The 23674-nt window shown below is 40.1% G+C and overlaps 2 protein-coding genes across 2 annotated transcripts in view; both read right to left on the bottom strand.

Moving 5' to 3' along the window:
- Positions 1–23674, bottom strand: part of ASB15 (ankyrin repeat and SOCS box containing 15) — a 105169-nt gene that overhangs the window by 9729 nt on the left and 71766 nt on the right. The gene's annotated exons all lie outside the window — the stretch shown is intronic.
- Positions 12087–22849, bottom strand: LMOD2 (leiomodin 2). The gene is made up of 3 exons (XM_007531679.2): positions 22450–22849; positions 13346–14674; positions 12087–12553 (listed from the first exon to the last, which is right to left on the bottom strand). Exons 1-3 carry the CDS (start codon positions 22720–22722, stop codon positions 12527–12529), a joined length of 1629 nt encoding a protein of 542 aa, XP_007531741.1. The 5' UTR covers positions 22723–22849; the 3' UTR covers positions 12087–12526.

Raw genomic sequence — 23674 nt, 5'->3', positions numbered from 1 at the left:
TTTAAAGACTGGGGAGTCCTAAGGAGCATAAAAAGCAACCCTTGATATCCACCTCCTGGGTTTAGAAATAGGGACATTCTAGTTTGATTCTAGTTTTATTTTTCCCTTGTTGGGAAAGAGAAAGGAAAGCAAATTTTTTACCTAGTATTTATGGTGTTAAACAGATCCAAAGCATAAGGATCCGGGTTCCAGCCCCTGGCTCCCCACCTGCAGGGGAGTCGCTTCACAGATGGTGAAGTAGGTCTGCTAGTGTCTATCTTTCTCTCCCCCTTTAACAACAAGGGCAACAAAAGGGAATAAATAAATATTAAAAAAAAGAAACATGATGTGTAAGGAAAAGGCATTATCTTATTCATAATGTCTTAATCCTGTAGCTATCTGTAATTTTAATTGGCTTCTTGGATCAGCTGCTAAGCTTAAAAACAATCAACCTTGGGGTCAGGCAGTAGCTCACATAGTTAACCATGCACAATGACCCTGATTCAAGCCCCCAGTTCCTACTGGCAGGGAGAAAGCTTCATGGGCAGTGAAGCAGTGCTGCAGGTGCCTCTCTCTGTCTCGGTGTCTGAAAAAGTTGGCCCAGACCTGTGAAGCTTTCGTAATGACAACGACAAAATCGGTAGGTAAGAGTGCTGATGGGTATAAAATAAAAAGGAGGATTTGGTTTTATATATGGAGTTCTAACTAAAATATGTACGTTTGTACTGGGGAGAATAGTGAAAGTTCAAGTTTGTAGATAGAGGTCTGGAAGCTTCCAGACTTCTATTTTATTATTAGGCAAAAACAAAATGGGGGGAGGTAGAGGGGAGAAAGAGATACCTGCAACACTACTTCACTGCTGTAGAAGCTTTCCCCCCTGCAGGTGGGGACCAGTGGCTTAAATGCAGGTCCTTACTCCTTATAATGTACTAAGCCAAATGTGCTATCAATATCTACAATTCTTTTTTTGGCAGAGCACTGTTCAGTTCTGGTTTATGGTAGTGTGGGGGACTGAACCTGGGGCTTTGGAGCCTCAGGAATGAGAATCTTTTTGCATACCATTATGCTATCTATCCTCCACCTTACAATTGTTTTTCTAATCAAACATTTCCCAGATGACACAGGCCACATCTGACCACTATTCTGTTCCCACTGTGTACTGCTCACTGACTCCCGTGGGGCAGCACTGACTTTTCTGGAGAAGGTATAGAATAGAGATATTGATTGACCTAGTGTCAATTCAGACTGTTTATTCATGGTGTAGATGACATTGAACGCAGTCTTGAAAAGTTCTGTGGCCAAGGTTACTTGATCCCCAGACCTTTCATTACTGAGATTTTTGTTTTTCCTTTGAGAAAAATTACCATTAAAAGGATCCATTGGGGGCTTGATGGTAGTGCAGCAGGTTAAGCGTACTTGGCGTGAAGCACAATGACAAGTCTAGGTATGCTGGTTCGAGGCCCCGGCTCCCCACCTGCAGAGGGGTCATGGTAAAACAGGTCTGCAGGTGTCTTTCACCCTCTGTCTTCCCCTCTTCTCCTTTTCTCTCTGTCCTATCCAACAACAGGCCCCGGCTCCCCACCTGAAGGGGGGTCATGGTAAAACAGGTCTGCAGGTGTCTTTCTCTCCCCCTCTATCTTCCCCTCCTCTCTCCTTTTCTCTCTGTCTTATCCAACAACAACAGCAACAATAACAAAAATAGCAACAACAAAGGCAACAAAATGGGGAAAATGGTTCCTAGGAGCAGTGGATTCATAGTGCAGGCACCAAGCCCCTTCAATAACCCTGGAAGCAAAAAAAAAAAAGATCCCATCATTGTTCTGACTAGTGTTTATTAAAACATATACTACATGAAATGGATAAAGAAGTTATTGACCTAATTTCCAACCATGGTAAATAAAATATAATTTGAACAAACTAATCAGTGCCAAGACTGAGCCTCAAATGTGTGTGTGTATTGCATATCTCTACTTCAAATGTAGAGGGATGGGGTTGTGTTTACATTTGCGCATACAAAAACAAAAGGAGATACTGTCATCTATTGCTTTCATATAAAATTGCTAAGAAAGGAAAGCATGCTTCAGGGGAGTCGGGCTGTAGCGCAGCGGGTTAAGCGCAGGTGGCGCAAAGCACAAGGACCGGCATAAGGATCCCGGTTCGAACCCCGACTCCCCACCTGCAGGGGAGCCGCTTCACAGGCAGTGAAGCAGGTCTGCAGGTGTCTTATCTTTCTCTCCTCCTCTCTGTCTTCCCCTCCTCTCTCCATTTCTCTCTGTCCTATCCAACAACGACAACAGCAATAATAACTACAACAATAAAACAAGGGCAACAAAAGGGAATAAATATTTAAAAAAAAAAAAAGGAAGGAAAGCATGCTTCAATCATGCAGCTAAACCAGCACCAAATCAAAGCTCATTTTAAGATTAGCACAGACTCAGTTTTTGGAGTTTTCAGTGTGTGAAATGCCTTTCATAATTCCTCTTTGATTTGCTCATTCCCAACCCCCCCCTTTCACTTCCACCACTATTTTTTTTCTCATTTGAAAAATGTGGTTAGGTAACTAGCATACTTGAGAAATCCCAAATGCTTAAGAAATGATTACACAATACATTGTGTGGAATTACTTCAGAGTCCTCTTTCTGAACCTGAAGCTGTCTTCTTTCTTTAAGCATTTTCCATTTATTTCCTAATTTTATCAGACAATAGTGACTTCTAATTTATGTCTACCATATACTGAGAATAAATTGAATGTATCCTGAACTTTTTTCTGCTTTATTTTTTTTAAGTTTGTATTTCAAAAAAAAAAAAAAAAGGTGTATTGCTCCAAAGTAAAAGACTCTGGAGTAGTGGAGAGGGGAGGGTGTTCCAGTCTGATAAGAAGGCAGAGGAGGACAGTGGGGATGGGGGTGGGGCTTAGCTTGTTATGTGGAAAACTGAGGTATGTTACACATGTACAAACCACTGTATTTTACTGTCGACTGTAAACCATTAATTTCCCCAATAATAATAAAAACTTAGTGGCAGCTTCTAGCACAGACACAAGTTCTGAAAGGTTAAGATTACTGTTAGATTTACTCTGAAAAGAGTCACCAAAAACCATTGGCAGCATTTAGAAAGAAATAAAAGCATCGGTATTACCTTGCTTCCACTGAATGTGTTATTTTCATCTTTCTGCTGCTCTCCTGTAGTCTTTACAAATCTCAACTAGTAATGTGTTGGTAAAGCAAGGACTACGAAATTCAAATATATAACTTGTATATTTCATGAATGCCAATAACTGTTTTCCCCTCTGACATTTCCTTTAAATGTATATGTATATGTATATGTATATGTATATGTATATGTATATGTATATGTATATGTATATGTATATGTATATGTATATGTATGTATAGCCCTGAATATCTGTTCTCAATTTTGCTTCAATGTAGAGTTTCTCTGAACAGCAGTTTTTTGCATTAATTGTTCTCCTGAATTCACTATTTTTAAACCATTCAGCTCTGTATCCATCAGATACTAAACCATGGACCAGTTTTTCTTCTATAATTTTTTTTCTCAGTCATGACTTTTTGATCATAGAAATATGAATTCAGGGAGTTGTGTGGTAGCGCCGCAGGTTAAGCGCAGAAGGATCCCAGTTCGAGCCCCCTGCAAGGGAGTCTTTTTACAGGCGGTGAAGCAGGTCAACAGGTGTCTATCTTTCTCTCTTCTCTCTGTCTTCGCCTGCTCTCTCCATCTCTCTCTGTCCTATACAACAACAATAGTAACTACAACAATAAAAAGAAGCCACAAGGGCAACAAAAGGGAATAAATAAATAAATAAATCTTAAATATGAATTCAGGGGAGTCAGGCGGTAGCACAGCGGGTTAAGCGCAGGTGTCACAAAGTGCAAGGACCAGCATAAGGATCCTGGTTTGAGCCCCTGGTTCCCCACCTGCAGGGGAGTCCCTTTCACAAGTGTTGAAGCAGGCCTGCAGGTCTTTCTTCCCTGCTCTCTGTCTTCCCCTCCTCTCTCCATTTCTCTCTGTCCTATCCAACAACGACAACATCAATAACAACAATAAAAAGCAAGGGCAACAAAAAGGAATAAATAATATAAAAAAGAAATATGAATTCAAAATAAATATTTGTAAAAGCAATATTGAATATCATCGTTTATTTCAAATTATATACATCATACCAAGATGTTGATACATTCCTTGCTTATTTTAGTGTCTTGTAATCCCAACATCTACTATACAGAATCTTAATTCTGTAAAATTCCCTTAACCATTTGCTCTTTAACAAATAAGGACAGCAACTAAAACTCTTTTTTTCAAACTTTGTATATAACCTGAGTTATTTGTCTCCTCATCTGTTCTTTGCTCAGGTCTGGAGTATAGGTTTGACTTGCCCTTCCTTGCTCTTCAGAATGGTCATCAAGAGCCTTAAGACCCATTGCCCAAGTCCACATTATTTCCTTCTCTAGTTGAACCCTGTGACTACATGCTTCATCTATTCTTTTACTTCCTACCACTACCACTGTGATAAGGGCAAAGGCATAATGGCTATCTGCTAACATAAGGATTTTTCTTTGCTGATTGAATGTCTACCCATCTCTGGTCCTTTTGCACAAATTGTTCTCTCATTTTAGGATGGTGTTCAGAATCTTCCAGAAACTCTAAGATACAGCATAAAGCTTTGTTGAGGGAACTTGGTCTGTTGCTGTAATTTCCAATAATACTACACATTACGAAATGCAATAATTGGTTGGGTCTGGTGTGGAAATATATCTTGTAATTTTATAATCTTGTAAACCACTATAAATGACAAATACAAAATGTCTTGGAGAAAAATAATAAAGCATAAGGTAAATTAAAATCTAGGAGTAAAAAAATAGAAAAGGAATAATTTGAGTTAAATATTTAACGCATTTCTCATTCTTTGACTTTGAAATAGACCAGTGATGTATAAATACATCAGCGCTAACTATGTTATTTTCTAGAGTTACATATTTTCACTCATGAAGTTCAAAACAGTGACTGGAGTTTCTTCATATCTCAGAGATGCCATTCATGTAATGCCTAGTTGTTGCACAAACGTAAATTCCATGCCTTTGCTTAGTGTGCTAGAGGAGTAGGGAGAGGATATGGTTGCATTTTTCTTCATAGGTGTTGAATAGTTAATTATCTTAGTGTATTCAGATATATACATTGAGTACTTGCTGTTAATGTGTCATAAAGATAAGATACGGGAGTCGGGCTGTAGGGCAGCGGGTTAAGCGCAGGTGGCGGAAAGCACAAGGACCGGCATAAGGATCCCGGTTCGAACCCCGGCTCCCCACCTGCAGGGGAGTCGCTTCACAGGCGGTGAAGCAGGTCTGCAGGTGTCTATCTTTCTCTCCTCCTCTCTGTCTTCCCCTCCTCTCTCCATTTCTCTCTGTCCTATCCAACAACGACAACAACAATAATAACTACAACAATAAAACAACAAGGGCAACAAAAAGGAATAAATAAATAAAATAAATATTTAAAAAATAAAAAAATAAAAAATAAACCAAAAAAAAAAAAACCTTAAAAAAAAAAAGATAAGATACAGCCCCTGGAGTTGCTAAACAAGTGGTGAAGCAGGTCTGCAGGTGTCTGTCTTTCTCTCCTCTCTGTCTCCCCCTCCTCTCTCGATTTCCGTCTGTCCTATACAACAATGATGACACCAGTGACATAGTAACTACAACAATAAAACAACAAGGGCAACAAAAGGGAATAAATAAATTAATATATTTTTTAAAAAGATATAGCCCCTGACTGCAATATATAATACAGTAGGGTAGTACAGCAATTAAAACATATACACAGACATGTAGTGCAAGGCAAAATTTATAAGGTACCAAAAAGAAAATTTGAGTAGAAAGTTTGAGACCTTAAAGACTCTGAGGAAAGAATGGAGTGAAGTGTCCTGGGAGAAGTCAGCCTTGAAAGATAAGGCTGTCGATCCAAAGAAATTATTTTTATTATTTTTGTGTATGTCTGAGTGTATGAGGAATTCTGGAACTAAAAACAGAAGCATACATTTATACATGAAAAATTAAAGAATCAAATGTTTTATCAAGCAAATTGTAACCATTGTACATACCAAAAATACAAATTTCTAGAGTCTGGAGAGATGGAAAACTGGAGTTTTTTTGAAATTAGCAGATGGAGACAGAAATGATCATAGGCAGATAAGCTGCTAGCCCATACCCTTCCATTTTAGGAGAAATTATTTAGACATAGAAAATGTATGGGGGGCAAGTGGTGATGCACCTGGTTGAGTGAACACATTGAAATACACAAGGACCCAAGTTCAAGCCTCTGATCCCGACTTGCAGGAGGTAAGCTTCACGACTGGTGAAGCAAGTCTGTAGGTTCTCTCTGTCTCTCATACTCTATGTCTCTCCCCTCCCCTCTTGATACCTGGCTGTCTCTACCAAATAAAATATCAATAAATAAAAATATAATAAAAAAATTTAAATAATCATTTAGAAAAAAAAAGAAAATCTATGGACTACTTGAATTTGATACATATAATTTGATACATATAATTTGGAAGTTAGTAAACACATGATCATTTGGTTGAAACAATTTCCAGTTTGGGTGAACCCTGGTGAGGCCTCACAGCTCTTGTCTGACTGGGAGTATACTTTTTAGCTGACATTTTCCAGCCAATTATTTATACTAAGGGCTTTTAGGAAAAGTTAAAAATACATTTTTAATTTTCTTATTGTCTTTATTTATTTATTGGATAGAAACAGCCAGAAATCAAGAAGGAAGGTGGTAATAGAGAGGGAGACATCCGCAGTCCTGCTTCACTAGTCCTGAAGCTTTCCCCCTGCAAGTGGAGACTGGCAGCTTGAACATGGCCTCTTGTGGATTCAACAATATGTGGACTCAACCAGGTGCACCACTACCCAGTCCCAAATATTTTTAAATTTTATTATATTTATTTATTTATTTATTTATTTATTTATTTATTGTATTGAGACAGCCAGAAATCAAGAGGAAGAGGGAAATAGGAGGAGACAGGGAGACACCTACAGCACTGCTTTACCACGTGTGAAGCTTTCTCCTTCAGGCAGGGACCAACCAGGGGCTTGAACCCCCAATCCTTGAGCATTATAACATGTAGACTCAACCATGTCCGCCACCACCCAATCCTCTAGAAAGAGATATTTTCAAGAGTAAGTCAACTGACTTAGTCTTCTGTGTATCTCAGCATAAGTATTGCATCTGTTACTCCTCTTCACACACTTATAGAAACTATCTTGGGGGTGGGTGGGATGGGACACAGTCTTTTGGTGGTGGGAATGGTGTTTGTGTACACTCCTATTAATTTGTAGTCATATAAGTCACTAATTAATATGAGAGGGGAAAATTGATTGTATGTCTCAAACTTTTTAAAGCACAGACTGAGTCTTTTTAATACATAGGCTGTCTTTGATGTGTTGACTCTCTTAAAAGCCTAGACCAGGGAGAACAGAAGCAACCGGTGGCACAGCTATATACAAATAATGTCAAAGGACATAAATTATGGTGATGTTGTGTATGATACAGCAAATCCTAACAAAGGTATTTTTCAAAGTTAACCCAATTGCCAAATAATTTGATTATAGCAATAACTGTCTATTGTCTTCTTAACCCTAACACAACAGGAACCTCCCACTTCCTCTATAGAGCCTATATTTCCCCCAGTCCTGGAACCTCTAGGATGGGGCTCAATTTCCTGCATGTTTCTCTCAATTCATAACAAATGATATTGCATCCACTGATCCCAGCCTAATCAATGCAACAAGTAACACCTCAGCATGCTTCACTTCAGACTGTCCAGAGGCGTCAGGCATGGAATTCAACCCTTCACCCTCATTACTCAGGTAATTTCCTTTCCTTTCATAGGATTCTCTAATTCCATTCCAGGAGGTTCAGTCCCTAACAAAGTCTCAAAACCTAAATGTAGACCAGGTCCCGTGAGATAGAGCATATGTTCACATGTATCTATAAATTAGGGCAAAAGATATACCTGAAAGCAAAAGTAAACAACAGTCTTCAGTGAGTCAGTATAAAGTTCCTAATGAAATAGTGTCTAATTAGACTTAGATACCCGCCTCAACTACTTCCTATTACAGTTCTCTCACTCACTCCAAGGCTAACCTTAGCAAAGCAAGGACTGCAAAAGCTGAATAAGGGCAAGAGACTGCCATACTTTAAAGATGACTCTTTGGTCACTATCAGGCCACCCCCATCAGCTGGGGCTCTATTCAGGGAGTCCTGAGATTCCCAAACAGACATGATGGGCCTAGACCTTGAAAAAAATTCCTCTCTCCATTGTTACCAGTCATCTCTATCAGGAACAATACAATAGACAGACCCCTTTGTGGGTCCCCATTAGGAACTTGCCCTCAACCTGGATCAACAACGGTAGAGAATGTTCCATCCTCTGAAGGGAGGGTGGACAACATACTCTATGCTACACCTGAGGAAGATGGGTAGATATTGCGGCAGCTCGGAATGTTCCTCCTCATGACCACAGAATGTGAGCTCAGATCTACAGGGATGAAGAGGTCACACAGGCTCCTAAGCTAATTATGGGCCCCATATCACATTAAATCAATGGAGTTTACAGTCAACAATATTTATACCCCTTTCCCATATTGGGAGCTACTCTCTTCCCTGATCCAGCTTTCTGGTCCTTTTCCATCCATGACATCATCTCCCCAGACAATAACTTGGATCCACCTGCATATCAGATTTCAGGCTCAGGGAAAAAAAAAATTTTTTTTTAAATTATATAGCCACAGGCCCTTTGGAATATAACTAAAATATGCCTGCTGTCTACAAAATGGAGACTCCCCCACCCCCCAACACTTCATCTGCACTATTCCAGCCTTTAGGTCCATGACTGGTTAACAATTTGTTTGCCTTTGTATGTTAACTCTCTTTTCAGCCACTAGGTTCCAAAATGCTAGCATGATGCCTACCAGACTTCCCTGGACAGACAACCCCACCAATGTGTCCTGGAGCTCCGCTTCCCCTGAGCCCCACCCTATTAGGGAAAGAGAGAGACAGGCTGGGAGTAGGGATTGAACTGTCAACGCTAATGTTCAGCGGGGAAGCAATTACAGAAGCCAGCTCTTCCACCTTCTGCATCCCACAATGACCTTGGGTCCATACTCCCAGAGGGTTAAAGAATAGGAAGCTGGGAGTCCAGCGGTAGCACAGTGGGTTAAGAGCAAGTGGCACTAAGCGCAAGGACCAGCATAAGGATCCTGGTTCGAGCCCCCGGCTCCCCACCTGTAGGGGAGTTGCTTCACAAGCGGTGAAGCAAGTCTGCAGGTGTCTATCTTTCTCTCCCCTTCTCTCTCACCACTCCTCTCTCAATTCCTTTGTCCTATCCAACAATAATGACAACAACAACAACAATAACTACAACAATGATTAAACAACAAGGGCAACAAAGGGGGGGAAATGGCCTCCAGGATCAGTGAATTTGTGGTGCAGGCACAGAGCCCCAGCAATAACCCTGGATAAAAACAAAAAAAGGATAGGAAAGCTATCAGGGGAAGGGATGAGATATGGAGTTCCAGTGGTGGGAATTGTGTAGAGTTGTACCCCTCTTATCCTATGGTTTTTTTAGTGTTTCCTTTTTATAAATAAATAAAATAAATAAACACAAATAAAATAATAAAATATAAATAAAATAAATAAATAAGAAAAAAACTATCTTGGGGGGGCAGGTGGTAGCACACCTGGTTGAATGCACATATTAGAATGTGCAAGGACCCAAGTTCAAGTCCCCGGTCTCCACCTGCAGGGGAAATCTTTGCGAGTGCTGAAGCAAGGCTGCAGGTGTCTTTCTGTCTGTCTCCCTCTCTATCACCCCCTTCCCTCTTGATTTCTGATGGTCTCTATTACAATAAATAAAGATAATTAAAAAATTTAAAAAAGAAACTATCTCAGGAAAGGTATTAAATCAAGATCCTGCTGATTCTTGAGTTATTATATCCTGTGGTAACAGGGCTGAGAAGCAGAGTGAAACTCAGCATCCTGACTCCATTTCAAGTCAGGATGAGGTGTACTTTAACAAACTAATGTGCAGATATAAATCAGAGTCTAAATATTCATCTAGTCTTGGATGGCCTCTTTCCCAGTAAACTGAGAGCTCTTTATAGAGGGTGAGCTAATTCTTTTTCATACCAGCTCTATGAGTCTTTTGGATGAACTAAGAATCTATGTCCTGTGCTGAATTAACAGAGTCATAACGCTTTGCATGTTTACACTACTATACCTTGAAATAACATTCTAAAACTGTTTTTTTTCTAGAATGATAAATGTATTCCTTTATTATCCCATTATATCATGTTTATCTCCTTATGAAAGTAATTATATTTTGTTTGCAGCTTGAGTGTGAGGGTCCTTATCATAAATTAATTTTGGTGAATTACTTAATAAGTGCATGTAGCTTTCTCTTAAGACCCAAAGGCTCCATCAAAGCAGCTGTTTTAAATACAAGAGAATCTCCCAGTCTAGGTGTAAGGCTTTCTCTCTTCACACAAGAGGTTGGTTGCAAATCCCCTTTCTGGCATTCATTTCATGGTTTTTACAAACAACGTAATTAATAATAAACACATACCCCTCTACCTCATCATTATAGAGTTGGGAACCATTCTTATCTTGAAGAACTCTATCTTTGAGCATTCATCAGTCTCAGGGGAAAAAAATGTCTCTTTCAATTTTCTGTTCCCAACACACACACACACACACACACACACACACACACACACACACACACACACACACTTTTAAAAGCACAAAATTTTTGCATTTTGCATTTCTTTAAAGAGTAATGAGTATCATTCTGAACACTAAAGAGTAGGGTGAAAACAGAGGACTCACTACCAAGGGCAACTGAAACTTCCAGTGTTATTCTCAGAGCAGGAAGCCACTGTAAGGTTTTCAGTCAAGAGTGAAGCAGAGAGGTACAGTGACACAGACAAAGCAAGGCCTTTACACACAGAGATCCCTAGTTTCACAGGTAACTCCATGTCTCTGAGCCTGGCTTTACACACTGATAAAATGAGAATAGCACCCTTAATGTTGGTGTGAAGAATACATCCAATGACAGTTCAGAAAGTGTCAGTCATTCCCACATGGAATCAAAGTTCTGACTTAGCTCAGAAGTCTTTGTAACTGTCTTTAATAGAGCTTTACCTATTCTTAGTGAGTAGACAGTGGAGACACAATAGAAACATACTGAAAGAAATAGACCTAAAATCTGTTGGAGAACTTTTCTAGTGAAAGATAATCCCCTTGATTGGAATAAATCCAAAGCTTCATACGTGAAGCAAACAACTATTGAATGGGTGGCCCGGAGCTTGTCAAGGCTAATGTCATATCACTTAGGACACAAAGGAAACATTGTTAATCATAGTTAATACAAAGGACTTTAGAAGAGATTTATAGCTCTCATAAATTGTAAGGGAGCATTAGGGTGTCATGATGGGAAAATCTGAATACATTTCTCTTACTTGAATATCTTTCTTACCTGAAATGAGATTTGATGATTACTAATACATGTGCCATTGTACTTGTGAGTATGCATAACATAGTGGGTTGCTGGAAAAGTCATGAGATATTTTTCTGTTTTTCTATAAAAATATGTCATGACTTTCCAGACAACCCATTATATTCATACAGGTCACAAAAGGCTGAGATCTACTGGATAGAGGCTTATTCAAGGAGCGTTTCAAAAGAAGGAAACTTAAATGGTAAATTTGTAAAATTAGCCCTCCTCAAGCAGCTTTGAATCCAGATGAGTCATCTTCCAAATTTTGTAACCTATTTTTTTTTCTTCTGGAAATTATTGAGCTTAATTCCATGTTTGAATTGACTTTGGTGCACTGACCAGCCTTACAAGAAAGTGGTGTGTCAGCTGATAGCCAAGATCTCATTATGCAACCAGAGTCATCCTACTGGGTCTCCTGTGGATCTTTTATCTTACTACCAACCAGTCTTGATTCCAGACCTTTAGAAAGATGTCTGGGTTAGATTTTCTTGGACATGAGAAAAAGAAAGAAAGGCAAATGTTGCAAGCCCAATCCCTTTTGGGTAATGTAATTTTTAATATCAAGCAATATTACATACACACCTGATGGATGTACAACTCTAAAAATATTAGTTTTTTTCAAATACAAAAGAATCCAATTCAAATTTATTAGAATTACAAAAATAAGCACATATTTCGTTAACTCATAACAGCTCAGAGTTACCAACACATCTTTAAAATATTTTTAACATCTTTAAATAAACTACTTCCTGCCAATACAAATCTCCTGACATAAAAAAGACATTTATTTTCATATTTACAGAAGAAACATGCTGATAATTTCTTAAAATTATTTTTGGAATTGGTGGGTGAGGCTGTTTTTTAAAGTCAGGGAACATCTCAAATCAAAGAAGATATTTTGGAGGTATCTCACAATGCATTCTATTTAATGCCACTGAATAAATTCTGCAACTTCTTCTACAGGTCACGCTTTTATCGCAAGGCTTCTGGAACTTCCACCTACAAAAATAAGGGATTTTCTTTCAATGAAAGTAACACAAATGATAAAGTAAAAAATGTGTCTCTTAAATGTGCCCCTGTATTGTATCTGTAGGGCATGTCTCTAGCAGGATTCTCTGAGAACTCAAATTTGGGTTCCATACCATCCAATTTGACATTATAAATCAGGCTTTAATCACTGAAATTCTATGAAATGTTTTTGATAAATGATGGGTGAATCTTGGGGTAGGGGGACAAGGAGATATACATTATACTCCCTGATGTTCTTATTAGGAAAGTTAGTATTTATAGGTACTAAAGTGTCTTGGCTTTGCAGGAATGTTAATGAATTGTTCAACACACCATTCAGATGGAAATGTACTCACTCCTGACCTGTTCTTAATGTTGCAAACTTGGGTTGTTAGTTTTAGCATGTGTAAATATTCCATATATTATTAAATATATATATACATATATATATTGTGTAGACATAATCTATATTACATTTTATTATTTATTATTGGATAGAGATAGAGAGACATTGAGAGGGGAGGGGGCGATAGAGAGGGAGAGAGACAGAGAGACACCGGCAGCCCTGCTTCATCACTTCTGAAGTTTTCCCCCTGAAGGTGGGAATCAGGGGCTTGAACCCAGGTCCTTGTACACTGGCAATGCAATGTGAGCGCTTAAGCAGGTGTACTACCACCTGGCCCCTATATATTAAAAATTTTAGGGGGCAACTGCTGCAAAGATGCAAGACAGACCGAATCACTTACTAAATCCACTCTCCATGAGTACTGTTGGGCTACTCACCCGCCTTAGTTGTTTTATGCTGCTTCCCCGAATGGCTTCCATGAGATTATCGTGAGCGGATCTCTGAGGGGTGGAAGGTCGGGAACTGTCTTCCATTTTCTTCTCCTGTACCGACCTCAGGGAAGTTTTTATTTCCTTTAGGATATTGTTTGGCTGTTTCTTAACCTTTTTGCCTTTTTTCTTTTTTGGTCCATTCTGTAATGCCCGCTGGGCATTCTCCTGCTGTTTGATGACCTCTGCAATGTTTCTGGTGATGATTTTTTTCTCTGGCAGTGGAGGAGGTGGTGGTGGAGGAGGAGGTGGCAGCCTCTGGGGTGCAGGAGGCGGTGGTGGAGGGGGTGGGGCCACTGGAGGAGAGGGAGGCCGACTCTTCACAGCTGGAACTTTCTTGGGGACTTTGGGGGATGACCAGGGAGAGTGCCTGGGAGACGCATAAGGTGAAGAGCCAGGTGTCCCTCTTTGCCAGACTTTGGTCCTAAGATTGTATCCGCCATCAGAACCTTCCTGCTGCTTTTGCTCCTGCATGCGTTTCTGCCTCTGTTTATCCATATTTCGGGTCAAGAGGCTGGTCATGCTCATTCTTGGTCCTGGGAGCTCAAAGTGGTAGCCCAGCCTGAGCAGTGTGGTGTTCTCCCTCAGCAGTTTGACAATCTCCATCTCTACTTGGCTGCCCATGATGTGCCTCTGGTTGTGGAAGCGCAGCTCTGTGAGCGTGGTGTTGTGCTGCAGGGCTCTCATGATGGCCAGGATCCCCTTGCCTGTGATGAAGTTGGATTCCACGTTGACACTGGTGATGTGCTGGTTGACCTTGAGCATTTCCGCAATGGCCATGGCGGCGCTGTCGTCAGCGTGCGTGTTGGCCAGACTGAAGGTCTTCACCACCGTGTTGTCCTTGAGGGCCTCAGCAAAGCGGGTGAGGGTCTGCGAGGTGATGTTCTCGATGTTGTTCAGGTTGACTTCTGTGGTGTCCGGATCGTTGTTCTGAATCCTTTCCAAAGCATCCTCAATCACTGTAGGATTTCCACAAGGGTGAATGGCAGCTGGAGACTCCGTGTTTCTTCCACTGTGGCCATTGGTTAGATTTATATTTTCAATTTGACTTTTAAAGGTTTTTGGCCTAGAGGTATCAGAATTAACACTAACATTATTTACAATTCCGTTAATCCCTTTTTCGTTTTCAGATGTTCTTTCATCTTCATCGCTACTGTCTTCTTCCTCTTCCTCTTCCTCCTCCTCCTCCTCTTCTGTGTACACTTCCTCAGAAATCTCACTGTTACTTTCAGTGAAGATGAGTTCTTCTTCACTCTCCTCTTTGTCTTCTTCTGCAACCTAAAGAACATAATATCTTCGTTAGATATGTCATTTTAGGCACATTTTAACTTTCAAAATTAAGTTTGACATTATAAGTGTACATCAAATCATTATTCTGTACACCTAAGAGGATTATAATGTTATTTGTCAGTTATACCTCAGTTTTTAGATTTTTACTTATTCGTAAGCAGTGTTATCACTAGACTAAGTGCCTGGACAAAGAGCTCATCACTCCTGGCAATCATCGTCCTCCCCTCTTTTTTTTAAAAAATAGAGAAATAGGGTGAGAGAAGGGGGGAGAAATAGAGAGGGAGAAAGACACCTGAGGCCTGTTCCACTGCTGCTGAAGCTTCCCCCCTGCATGTGGAGACCAGGGCCTTATACCTGGATGCTCAAAAATGGGAAGTTATATGCTTTTCTGATTGCACCACTGTCTGGACCCATCTATCTCATTTTAAAAAATGGGGAGGGGGAAATCAAGTAATAAAAAAAATGTAGGGAAAGTGGGCTGGGTGGTGGTGCACTGGCTGACATTACAATATACAATTATCTAGGGTTCAAGTCACCAGCTGACACCTACAGGGGAAAGCCTCTGATGTGGTGAAACAATGTTGCAGGACTCTCTCTCCTTACCCCCTTCCCTCTTAGTTTCTCTTGGCCTTTATCCAATAAATAATAAATAAGTAAAAAAAAAAAAAATTAAGACGAGTACTAGGAAATAAATTAGTCTGCTTCTTATCTTTCTAGGTCAGGTGAGCAAGGGTGTCACATTTTTTATAACTTTCTACAAGAAAATTCTTTTGTTTTCTGTAGAACTGGTATGCAGAATTCAATTTATTCGGTAGAGGTATCATTTTGCCAATTTCAATAAATAATTTGGAACTTTAACATTGATGAAACTTTGATAAATTTTCATTGTCAATTGTACTCCTGTTATTTTGTAACTAATAAAAAATAAAGAGGGGGCCTGGTGGTAGCACAGTGGGTTAAGCACACATGGCGCAAAGCACACAGATTTGTATAAGGTTCCCCATTCGAGCCCCTGGCTCCCCACCTGTGGGGAGGTGGGGGAAGGGTCTCTTCACAAATGGTGAATCAAGTCTGCAGGTTATATCTTTCTCTCCCCCTCTCTGTCTTCCCCTCCTCTCTCCATTTCTCTCTGTCCTATCCAACAACAATGACAGCAATGACAATAATAATAACAACAACGATAAACAACAAGGGCAACAAAAGGGAAAAAAATAGCCTCCGAGAGCAGTGGATACATAGTGCAGGCACTGAGCCCCAGTGATAACCCTAGAGACAAAAATAAAGAAAGGAAGGAAGAAAGCAAAGAAAGAAAGAAAAGGAAAAGAAAGAAAGAAAGAAAAGAAAGAAACATTTTTCACTGTTGCCACTTTTTTTTTTCTAGGACTCATGCTTGTATGAGTCTACCTCTCTCAAGTGCATTGTTTTCTGTCTTTTGTACTCCAGATAGAAACCTCCACACACATATCAGAGTTGCCTCCAGGGCTCTGGCATTCTCACATGGTGCCAGAGCTTGAGTCCAGGTTGAGCATTTGGCAAAGCTTATTACTTCTTAGGTAAACTACCCCATCTGCTCTTATTTTTCATTCCCTTAATTACCTACTTTGGATTACTTGACTTCTAGTCTACTTACTTTTAAAAATTTCATTGATTTGATTTGTTTTGACAGCAAGGAGGGTAGATAGCATAATGGGTATGCAAACAGACTCTCATGCCTGAGGCTCCAAAGTCCCAGGTTCAATCCCCCGCACCACCATAAGCCAGAGCTGAACAGTGCTCTGGTTAAAAAATTGAATAGAGACAGCAGGAAGTTGAGAGGGAAAGGGGAGAGAGAGAGAGAAAAAGAGAGAAAGAGAGAGGTGCCTATGGACCTGCTTCACCACTCATGGGTCTTCCCACCCTGTAGATGGGGACTAGGAGTCCTTGCACACCACAAGGACTTAACCAGGTATACCACGTATACCAGGAACGGTCCTATCTACTTATTTCTTACTAAGTCAACTCTCCCTTCCAAATCACCTTTCTGCTTTTACTCCTTTATCTGTTCCACTCAAACAAATGATAAAAAGGAAAACAAGTCAATGGGTTCCTTTTCTTTATTTAATTTTTCTTTTAATGAAAGACACAAAGAGAAGAAAATATGAGAAAGAAGAGAGAGAAAAACAAACAGACATTACTTAGCTGGTGGTACTAGGGATTGAACCTGGAACCATGAAGCCTCAGGCCTGAAATTCTTTCTACATAACCCTTATACTATCTCCCCAATCCTGGGTTCCCTTTCTTTAAAAAAGTTCAAAAATGCTTTCCCTGCTTTGTCATTTATAGGAGATATGGCAGTGATTAAGTGCTCTCTGCCTTATCTTATTGTGTTTTATTGTTGTTTATTTGTTTTGTCTTGTTTCCCTCCAAAGCAATGTTGATTTCTGCTATTGGTAGTGTCAGGTTTCAAATCTCTCACAATGATCTATTGATCTGAGATCTCTAGGGCCCTAGCCTAATCTGTCTTTGTGTAAACAGAGACAGGAATGTCACTTCTTCCTCCAACATTTATTTATTTGTTTATTCAAGTATTTATTATTGGTCCCCTCCCCCTTTTTCTTTCTATTTTATTTGATAGGACAGAGAAATTGAGGTGGGAAGGAGGAACAAAGTGGAAGAGAGACAGAGAGATACCTGTAGTCTTTGCTTTCACTACTTGTGAAGCCTCTCCCTGTGGGTGGGGAGCAGGGCTTGAACCTGGGTCCTCAATTATGGTAACATGTGTGCTTAATCAGGTGCTCTATCTCCTGGCCCCCATTTATCTTTTTCTGAGTAGAACCTGCTCCAGGTCCTAATAGACTCTCCCACCAACCTGTTCCTTTCCCCATGTTACTGGACAGCGTTAGTGTCCCTGTGGTTGATTTAAAGAAGAGAACCAAATGGACAGAACTGCTATGTGTTCAGGGCAGCAGTGGTCAAAAACCAGCTTAATGTAGAAAAACATTCAGATCACCCTTGAAATTTCTCGCCATCTCAGGGCAAAATGAGAATTGTAGAAGAAGAGGTGAGAAAGATAATCGCTTTTGGCACTAAGTAGATTTCAGCTCTAATGTGGAACAACAGAGAAGGGTAGAAAAATTTAAAGTCAGCCAGCCAGCCAGCCCAATGGCCTTAAATTATTTACCATGAATCAATTATGAATGACTTAGGCAAACACAATTGCACTCTATCTTTGTCTTTCCTATTTACAAGACTACACGTAAAGAAGCCTAAGTTACACTCTCCTTTTCTTTCTATCTTTCTGATTAAAAATTAGAAATGGTCCATGGTCCATAAAGTCTGAATTACCCTAGTACTCTTTTTAGATCTTTCTTTTTTGTTGTTTATGAAACCCTATTTTGTTTCCAAAGCCTTGATTATTCCCTCTTTATTGGCATGATTGTTTTTTTTTTACCCAAAGGGCTTCTGCTTTCTGATACATGTGGAATGAGGTTTGGAAAACACCATGCCTGTCTCCAGGGTTGTTTGCTCAGTTGCTATCACCAAATAGCCTCCAGTTATCTGCTTGTCTGCAGTGGCAGGCACCAAGGGATGGCCTGGGGATGGGGTCATCCACTCCTGGGCTGGCTTGTCTCATTTTAATTTATTTACTTCTTCAGGAGCAACAGGGAGAAAGGCAAGGTGTGTGTGTGTGTGTGTGTGTGTGTGTGAGAGAGAGAGAGAGAGAGAGAGAGAGAGATGAAGGAAATGGCTGTTTAGTGGCAGGTGACTGCAAGACATACCCTTAAAATAGGAGAGAAAGCATTTGCCTCTCCCAAGCCTGTTAGCATATATGAGGAGAGACAAGAAGTCTCACAAGCACAGCAGTAGAGTAAAAATGCATTAACTGAGAAAAGGAGAGAAATAGTTGTAGGTTCTTCTCATACCTACCTCACCTCAAATCCCTCTGTATTTTTTAAATAATCCTAGTCCATGTTGGCTGTGTATGTGTGTGTGGGGGGGTGTTCACAGACTGCACACAAGCACACACACACACACACAAACACACACACACACAGATTTATATGTGTGTTTTTAACTTATTTAGATGAAAAGTAGCATATCTCAAAAGTCAATGTACACTGCCACCATTAAATCTTATCCTGACTATCAAAAGACCTTTAGACTATATCTGTAAGAGATGCTTTCCAGTGGTCTGGAAGGTGGCACAGTGGATACTGGACTCTTAATAATGAGGTCCCGAGTTCAATCCCTGGCAGCACCTGTACCAGAGTGATGTCTGGCTCTTTTTCTCTGTCTTCTATCTTTCTCATTAATAAATAAATAAATACAATCTCAAAGAGAGAGAGAGAGAAATGCTTTCCACTCAAAAAGTACCTAGATAATATCTGAAACTTCTGTCTTGCAAAGAATTAACCTGTAACATCTAAAAGACACTTTTTCCTGACAACTTCCTCTGTCACACCTTCAGGTTGTACTTTCAGAGTGTTCCTCTGGTGTTATGCTGCTGCTCCTAATGAAGTAATTATTGAATTACTGGCTTGTCGTTTTCTCCAAGGACTGCTGAGTGAAGGCAGGTCATATCTCTGTCGCTAACCCAGCACAGTGCTTAGCATGAAGAAGTAGCTTAAATGTTTTGTTGTTTGTTTTACTGAGTAGATTAGTGTTGATATTGTTTAATAAATACTGAGCATCAGAACCAAATCAGGGAGAAAAGTTGGGTAAGGATTAAGGTGACAGACTCTTGTGGTTTGCTGGGACGGAGTGGTGTCCTGGGCCATAGACGTTTTAGTTCTAAAAAGTCTTAGAGGATGGGTGGTGGCATATCTGGCTAAGCACACAAATGACCATGTGTTAGGATCCAAGTTGGAGTTTCTGCTCCCTACCTGCAAAAGGGAAGAAGGTCTTTAGGTATCCCTCTTTCTCCCTATCTGCCCCTCCCCTCTCAATTACTATCTGTTATATATATATGATAGCCACCAGGAATACTGAATTTGTTCTGCAAGCACTGAGTACCACTGATAAAAATAATAAATTTTTAAAAAGTATTTTATTTTTGAGAGAGATGCAGAAAGAGAGAGACAGACACAAACACCAGAGTACTGTTCAGCTCTGGTTTACGGTGGTGCGGGGGATTGAACCTGGAATTTCTGAAGCCTCAGGCATGAGAGTCTGTTTGCATAACAATTATGCTATCTCCCCCACCCACAAATAAACTATTTTTAAAAGTAAAACTCTACTTATAACTTCTTTATTGTATGTATGTATGTATGTATGTATGTATTAATGAGGAAGATAGGAGGGGAGAGAGAAAGAACATCACTCTGGTGCATGTGCTGCCAGGGATCAAACTCAGGACCTCATGCTTGAGAGTCCGATACTTTATCCACTGTGCCACCTCCCAGACCACTCTACTTAAAACTTCTAACGGAGTTTGCAACCTCTCCTAGATTCTTTTCTCATAATCAGAGGTAGAATGACTTAAATGAGGTGAGCAAGCTCATTGGTACAAATACTTGAGACCCAACTGACACTCAAGCTATGGGAGTTTAGACACAAGGCAGCACACATTTCGTGAACCCATTTGTGAACACTGAACATGGTTGTCATAAGCCTTAGAGAGCCAGTAATGTAACAGTCAAGAATTCCAACTCCTCATGGTCCATACTTTTTTTTTTTCTCTTTACTTTGGCTGATGTCTCTCCCTACCTTCACTCAAACTGTCAGCTGTGTAGGACTTTTTCCTGTGGTGAAATAGATTTGCACCCTCCCTCAACAAGCTTCTGCTCAGCACTCCTTGTGACTACAGAGACAACTGGCCAGCAGGGAACATTAACTAGCAGAGAAGGTATCAAAGTTCATCAACACGACAGCCTCTCTAATTGAGCCGATAAGCCATTGGCAGGGAGCAGCAGGACCTTCTTTGGCAAGATCAGGTGGGGTTCAACAGCTGACAACAAGATTTGCCCTTTGTTTTTCACTGATCTCAAGACATGATGACATTAACATGTCTCTGTTATTTGGGTTATTGGGTTTTTGTTCCCTCTGTTGGGTTATTTGGGTTTTTGTTCCCATAGCTGTCTCTCTTGTTATTCTGAAGCTACATTATTCTTTTCATAAAGTGAATTCTTTAATAGCTATAGTAAAATATTATTACAATTTTTGTATTTATCAAACTTTTGACACACATTCTCATATGGGTGGGGGGAGACCTTTAAAAATCATGGTTGTGGAGGAGTTAAGTAGCCCAAATCCTGGAATTTCATGTGAGTTCTCCAATCTCACTTTCCTCTCCAGCCCCTTGATGTAGACAGCCACTGTGGCCTTGGCAAAGCCTGGCCTGATCCCAGTAGCCCTTCCTGTGATGATTGACATGGACAAAACTCACACATATCTCCCTTAAGTGTAGCCCACACACTCCATCATCAAGATCATTTGACAGTGCTGAGATTAGTACTGGGGAAGTTTTGCCATGGGCTTTAGAGTATTTTGATTTTAGATAATTCTAGTGGAGCACAGGGTTTATAAACTATTGCAGCTGATCTATGTTCTTTCACAAATTCAGGTGTTCCTTCATTGTATTAATTTTCTTACTGCCATGATTTTTTCCCCAAAAGCATACATAGTCTTTTGAATGTTCTCTGTTAAAGACACACTAGATAAAATCCAAGTAACTGCTTACTGAGCAGAATACCAGAACATCATAGATCTGAACTCTAAAATAGGCACATTTTTCTAACCTGGGTATTCAAATGGACTTCAGTATGTTTTTCCTATTTTTGAAAATCTATGTAAAAGCACACACAAAGAGAAAGTTTATAGCTGATCAAAATCTCAAATTGGTTCTTAAAGCACTCCCTCAGCAGGCAAGTGGGAAAGAGAATACTACAAAAGTGAAGATCTGTTCAAAGTCTTAGACTTAAGGGCCGCAGCTGGGGAAATAGTGCAGAGGCAGCACATTTGAGTCAGATTCCTGAAGCCCTTGAGGGCTCAGGTTCAATCTTCTGCATTACCATATGCCAGAGCTGATTGAGCAATGTCCTGGCCACTTGTTTTCTCTTTGTTTCTTTAAAACAAATCAATTATTTGAGATTTTCAGGTTGAAAATAAGCCAACTGTTGAGACTCATTTGAGAAAAACAAATGAACATACCGACACAGCAAGGACTGAAAATAAGGTCCTTTGAATCTCACTCAGCAGCAAGTACTTCCCCCTACTCCACACTTCTCAATATTAGGGAAAAAAATGTTTGTTTTGAATTAGTGTATTTTACTACTGTAAACCATTAATCTCCCAATAAAGCAACCAAAAGTCTCACTTTTGTCTTTTTAGAAAAAAGTAAATGTACTTAACTGTGACATAGTATGTAGTATACATAAAATAATATAACATGTACATATATAATCAGATTATAGTATCAGAAGCAAATATTATGCTACATCACCAACTTGTAACTCAAATTAGACTTAAATTTGGTACTATACCTAAGCCATATTTTGCTTGTGAATTATTTTTCTCTTGTAGATGAATTATTTCTCTTGTAGATGAATAATTTTTCATCTTTATTCAATAAAAGAACACCAGCTAAGAATTCCACCTATGATGATCCCGAGTCATGCTAGAAGTTACATGACTACATGAGCCTGAGAAATTTTTCAGTACCAGGTACAAATGGAGTAAAAGAAAAGTGAAAAGGATTAAAACTTAGAAATAAAAGTTCTTGAGTTTGGGAACCTGGGGGTGGAAATACCCTGGGGGGTGGAGTGGGGGGGATCTTGAGAACCTACCTTTCCACACTCCCCCAGCCTTTCCTTCTCCAAGAGTTTTTGGGACTCCTTTTCCCAATAGGCCATCAATGACTCTCTGCTGAATGTCCCTGTGGGAGTCTTCTCGGTCAGACTTTTTTGCCTTAGCCCCACCGGCAGGCTTCGATCAGGCTCAATGTCTTCCAACTCTCTTTCTAGTTCCTTCAGCTCCTCAGCTGACAAGGAGGCCAGGAGTTCATCTTCATCAATGGATTCATATTTGCTGAGTCCTCTCCTATAGCCAAAGGTAGACATGGTCCCTGCTTTATCAGACACACAAAAAACTTGAAGAACCAGGCATTCAAGGCGGCCAGAAACAGTCAGGGAGGCAAGTGAGCAGGCTGGTCAGCAACTGGTGCTAGGAGTGGCTGTGATTGCTTTTTAAGAGTGGTGATACAGAGCTGTGACAATGCAGAGAGGGGTGAAAGCATAGGCTGTTTTAAGCATCAGACGTCAGCTAGACATTTGAACACAAAGAATGTCACATCGGTGGTGGATGGAGGTCTCAGAACCAGTGGGGATTATTAACATACTGGCCAGGGCCATATTTAGCTGAGCCTGATAGCTCATAAGGACAGAGGCCAGGCAGAGAACATTTCAGATAGGGAGTAACCCAGGTCCTCTCAGTTCAGATCCAAACAACAGGGAAAAAAAATTATTTTGAAAATAACTTGTGCTTACCACTGGGGTCTTGAAAAAAAAAAATCCTTTTCCATATAATCTTAGGGGTAGAAAAATAAGCACACATCAGTCTTTGAGTAGTTGTTCCGGTTCTCCTAAAACATGTTGTGGGTGGCATGAGAACAGAAGGTCACAATAATAAAGCACTCTATGTTGTATTTTTTACAGGTAATCGTACCAAGTCCCATGAGTTAGCTAACATAACTCCTTTGTAGACTTCAGCAGCTGAAATTTTGGGTAAGTGTAGGAATTCCCAGTCAGCAACTACAAGTGTAGAAGCAAAGAAGCAACTTGTCCCATCTAACAATGATTTCCTTCTTTTCACCATAAAGTATTTGTGAAATCAAGATATGCAAATAAAATGATAAGAAGAATGTTGATAATATTGTGTATGACTTATTAAGAACTGACACTGTGGGAGTCAGGCGGTAGTGCACGTGGCACAAAGAACAAGGACCGGCATAAGGATCCCGGTTCGAGTGCCCGGCTCCCCACCTGCCAGGGTCACTTCACAGGCGGTGAAGCA

This window comes from Erinaceus europaeus, chromosome 8, assembly GCF_950295315.1.
Source record: "Erinaceus europaeus chromosome 8, mEriEur2.1, whole genome shotgun sequence".
Taxonomy (NCBI): domain Eukaryota; kingdom Metazoa; phylum Chordata; class Mammalia; order Eulipotyphla; family Erinaceidae; genus Erinaceus; species Erinaceus europaeus.
The sequence above is the reverse complement of the archived record's forward strand: the minus strand, read 5'-3'. Positions and strand labels throughout refer to the sequence as shown.

Coding starts and splice junctions, on each gene's coding strand:
- LMOD2 (XM_007531679.2), bottom strand. CDS start 22,722: ATGTCTACCTTTGGCTATAGGAGAGGACTCAGCAAATATGAATCCATT. Junction 14,675..22,449: donor GGCTGGGGGAGTGTGGAAAG/GTAGGTTCTCAA, acceptor TATGTTCTTTAG/GTTGCAGAAGAAGACAAAGA. Junction 12,554..13,345: donor GCATAAAACAACTAAGGCGG/GTGAGTAGCCCA, acceptor TTATTTTTGTAG/GTGGAAGTTCCAGAAGCCTT.